The 4,198-nt window shown below is 33.9% G+C and overlaps 1 protein-coding gene across 1 annotated transcript; it reads right to left on the bottom strand.

The window, feature by feature from the left end:
• Positions 1-220: 220 nt before the first annotated feature.
• On the bottom strand, positions 221-3,824 carry LOC131163701 (diacylglycerol O-acyltransferase 1-like). Its single transcript, XM_058120427.1, has 7 exons — positions 3,460-3,824; positions 3,161-3,194; positions 2,967-3,047; positions 1,392-1,459; positions 1,242-1,271; positions 666-789; positions 221-277 (listed from the first exon to the last, which is right to left on the bottom strand). Exons 1-7 carry the CDS (start codon positions 3,822-3,824, stop codon positions 221-223), a joined length of 759 nt encoding a protein of 252 aa, XP_057976410.1.
• Positions 3,825-4,198: the final 374 nt, after the last annotated feature.

The raw sequence follows: 4,198 nt of genomic DNA, 5'->3' as shown, positions 1-4,198 counted from the left end.
TTTCTTATACATAACATTAAACCATAATTGCTAAAAAATTCATAACTTATTCAAAATTTTAATTCAAATTTAAATACAAATACAAATACAAATACAAATATATTATACAAATTCAAATTCAAATACAAATATATTATACAAATTCAAAATTAAATACAAATACATTATACAAATTCTAATTCTAATACAGAAATTTCATTTGTTCAGATAACAAAAAAAATCAAAAGCTGCATCCATAGTGCATGACATTGTGTGGACGTTGTAACAGTTGCAGACCCTACAAATTAAGAAAGTTAAAAAAATTAGTATACGCATTTTGAAAAATTTTGGCAGCATTTCTCCTGTATATATGACATTTTCCATAGAGATATGCTCCAAACCTAGGTGTTTACAATAAACAGTTCACGATAATCCAACCAGTAATGAATTTTACGAGTGTACAAGAGATTCATATAATAAGTATTAAATAATATAACGTGTTCATGCATCCCATAAACAATATATATCAGAATATACATATCCAAACAATTATTATTCAATCAGAGGAATTCAACAAGATGTTTGTTACTATCCTAGTGTGAAAAAAAGATGCCTAAAATAAGTTTAACACATAGTGATTTCCACAACTTGTGAAAATATGCACATGAGGAACAAATATTTCATACCTTATGAGCTGACTTGGCAAGTGCTCGCATATCGTAGCTTGTATGTGCATAAGAAACCAATTTTAACCACACAATGCAAGAGAATAGCATTAATGTGACACCAAATAAGACAGTTGAATCACACCTGCAGAATTTAGAACTAATCATTGTATAAATCAAAATTTTTTGCTAATTCATTTGACAAGGTTTTAACCAAAGAGAAACCTTATCAAGAGATTAAGACATGCACAAAATTGTTAATCTAACTCTGCAGATAGCAGTGAATGGATTGGCTAAAACTTCCTAGCTGCTTGGGTTCATGCACCTCAAATCCAAAATATTAGAATAACTTTTGGTCATATAAAAAGGTAGTAATGCTTAAAATTTTTTTAAAGTTCAATGTTCACAATTGCAATATACGAGTAGGAGTATCAGGCTATCAGTTACTAGATCCTTGTAATTAAGTTTTGAGAACCTGAAAAATAGAGATGGAAAGATGTTTGATAAATTAAAAGGTACTGCATGCTTTTCGTTACATGATTAAATTCGGGTTTGGGTTTCAACAAAGGTAAGCATTTGTTACCCGTAAGAACCTACCAATTTTTAGCATCATTCACTGTTCCATATCTTTATAAATGCAATCAAAACTAAATAAAGATAACAAACAGAAAGTACAAAAAGGAAAACCTATTAGGAAGGCATATTACTCTTACATCTACACTAGAAGTCTAAAACTTAGAAACTAACCTCAGAATCACAAAAACTAGGCACAAGACAATAGTTGTAGTTATTATTAGGTGAAGGAACACAACAACCTGCAACATCAGATTATAAGTTAGACCATTTAGTGCATGATCATGCAAAACAAAGAAGAAGTAGACAAACTCTACCATGGGCAATTTTAGAAATCCCATTATAAAAAAAATAATGAATTTAAGTAGCCACATGAAGGTGGTTTTTATGGCTAAAATTCAACCACCAGTTATGAAATGCACAAACTGAAAATCCTAATCAGTATAGGTTATTCTTGTATTTTTTGTACATACAGTCTACAATTTAGATCTATATGCATAGATTTATTAACAACCATAATTATGAAATAAAGAAACCACAATCTTAAACAGTGCAATATAACTATTCAAACTCCAACCTGCGGAAACAAGCTACCTCCATACTCAGCATGATGGTTTGGAGTTCAATAGGTTAAATAGTGAGGAAAGGCATGATTTTTAAAAGTTTAAGGGAAGGCATGACATTGATAGACAGGGTGATGTTGAAGAATTTGTGTACCCAACCCCAAGTAGACGAAATAGAGGCTTGGTGTAGTGAAGTAGGGATCAGTAATAGGCATTATACAAAGCTTGTCTTAATTTTTGAACAATGTTCAAAGTTCCTTCCTATTGTACTCCCAAATGCTTCTAGGAAAAAACTAGCCCCACCAAATTTGTATCTTTTGCCTCCATCTTTTTACCGTTGCTCTTATCTTGATTTGACTAGTTGAATTCCCATAAAGATTGAAAAACTAGATGGGTGATCTATTGAAGGATTGAGCAATATTCGATGGCTAGAATATTAAAAAATAAAAATAAAAAAAGAACACGATGCACATGAAGGTTTCAATCAATTAGATTAAGGAAGAAAACAACATCACCCATGAAAAATTTTTAAAGTTACTTATAGAGAGATTTCACTATTAAAGTTTAATGGATCATCAACAGGGTTTAGAAAATAACGACAAGAATAATATATATTAGCACAAGACAAGTTGCAAACTCCTAATCAGGGAATTTCTGTTCCATGTTTAAATAGTAACTACCAAGGAATAAAGAGAAAATAAAAAGATATGAATGTTTAAATAGAAACTAACGAAGAATAAAAACAAAATAAAAAGATATAAAACACTCATTGTTTCAGCTATATACTTCTCTTGTGCCAACTTCTCAACTATAAAAGTAGCAAGCGAGAAGATTGGTAGACTAAGACTGTGATGAGAACCACCTAGAAAATTAGATGGACAAAAATGAAATATAATGAAATATAATGCCAAGAAAAATTCAGAAACATCACCAGCACATAAGAAGGGGTCAATCCCTCAACGAATTCGAATTAAACCAAAAATCAGACCCAATTAGTAAGCCATACTGCAACAAATGTCAAGAATTAATCATTTAAAAACTACAGATGCTAAAATAGTGCTTCTTCTGAAAAAGAATAGTTAAGATTTAAAACCTGTACTAGAAAAGCCACTAAATGAGAAAAAACATGTGCTTAATACAGTAGCCATAACTATCCAATAGAATTGAAAAAATGAGCAGGACAAACCTTCATTAAATTCTCAATGATAAGCCTGCTGTTTACAGCAACAAGCACCACAATACAGAGGTTGAAGAGGCCTGCGTGGCTCTGTCACAAAACATAATTTATAGTTAGCACTACACAAAGTATAACTTCATTTCTCAATAGATCCATAACAAATATTCTTCTCCACAGTACTTAAGATCAAAAAGTGTTCAAACATGCTTGTGGCCATCAAAACTTGACATAAAATGCCTAAAACATTAACCCCACAAAAGTAATAAATAGCCCACCCCAATGCTTTTAACAACCATCATCCCTCAAGTATAAGCGGTTAATTGTTGAAATTTTGGTCAGTGAAAACTTAATCAACGAACACAACCTGTTTGAAATAGCATTGGAACATATTGAAAATTACAAAAGCATTTACCTGTGCAAGCAAACCATAAATGAATGAATGAATAAATTTAAGAATTTTTAACAGAGAGAAAGGAAAAAACAATTAACAATGGCAACTTACTTGAAAATAGCATTGGAACTAAGAGGACTCTCCCTGATTCTACGGTGAGCGGGGACAAACGGTCGATGAGCAAACTTCAAGGGTGCATCGACGCCTCTGTTCTCACCACTTCGAATCCTTTCACTAGAATCCTTCGTCGGCTCTGTCCGATCGTCATCAGACCTCAATTTGGCCAGGGAACCGTCCCTGGGCGAACCAACAACGTAGCTCTCAGCTCCCAGAGAGTCCGCTGTCGGGGATGAGTTGGGAATAGCTCTGGTTGTGCCAGCGCTAGGTCTCCTCCTAATAGAGAGTTTGGGATCCAAGTCCTGGTGCGGACTCGATTTCGTGCCTATGCCTCCATCGTGCGTGTCCGCTATCACCATGGATGCAGAGAGGAGATGCTATGGGCGGCGGCTTAAGATTCAGTGGCCGGAGGACTGCACTGCGTGCATGGAGGAGCGAGGTGGGAGGAGCAGAATGGAATTTGGGGAAAGAAGAGATAGTAAGAGGTAGAAGGAGGCGGGAGGAGAAAGAAGAAATTTGGGGAAAGTGTGGGAAATTATCCGGGTTAAGGCGGTGATTTCAAATTTTGAGCATTAGTGACGGTTTCAAAATCATCACTAATATCCTATTATTAGTGACGGGTCTCCCAATCCATCACTAATAGCCTTAACTAAATTTATTTTATATTTTTTAAATAAAAACACTATTAGTGACGGTTTCAAAACCGTCACTAATACCCTATTATTAGTGACGA

This window comes from Malania oleifera, chromosome 1 (genome assembly GCF_029873635.1).
Source record: "Malania oleifera isolate guangnan ecotype guangnan chromosome 1, ASM2987363v1, whole genome shotgun sequence".
NCBI lineage: Eukaryota > Viridiplantae > Streptophyta > Magnoliopsida > Santalales > Ximeniaceae > Malania > Malania oleifera.
This window is presented reverse-complemented; position numbering and strand designations above follow the sequence as displayed.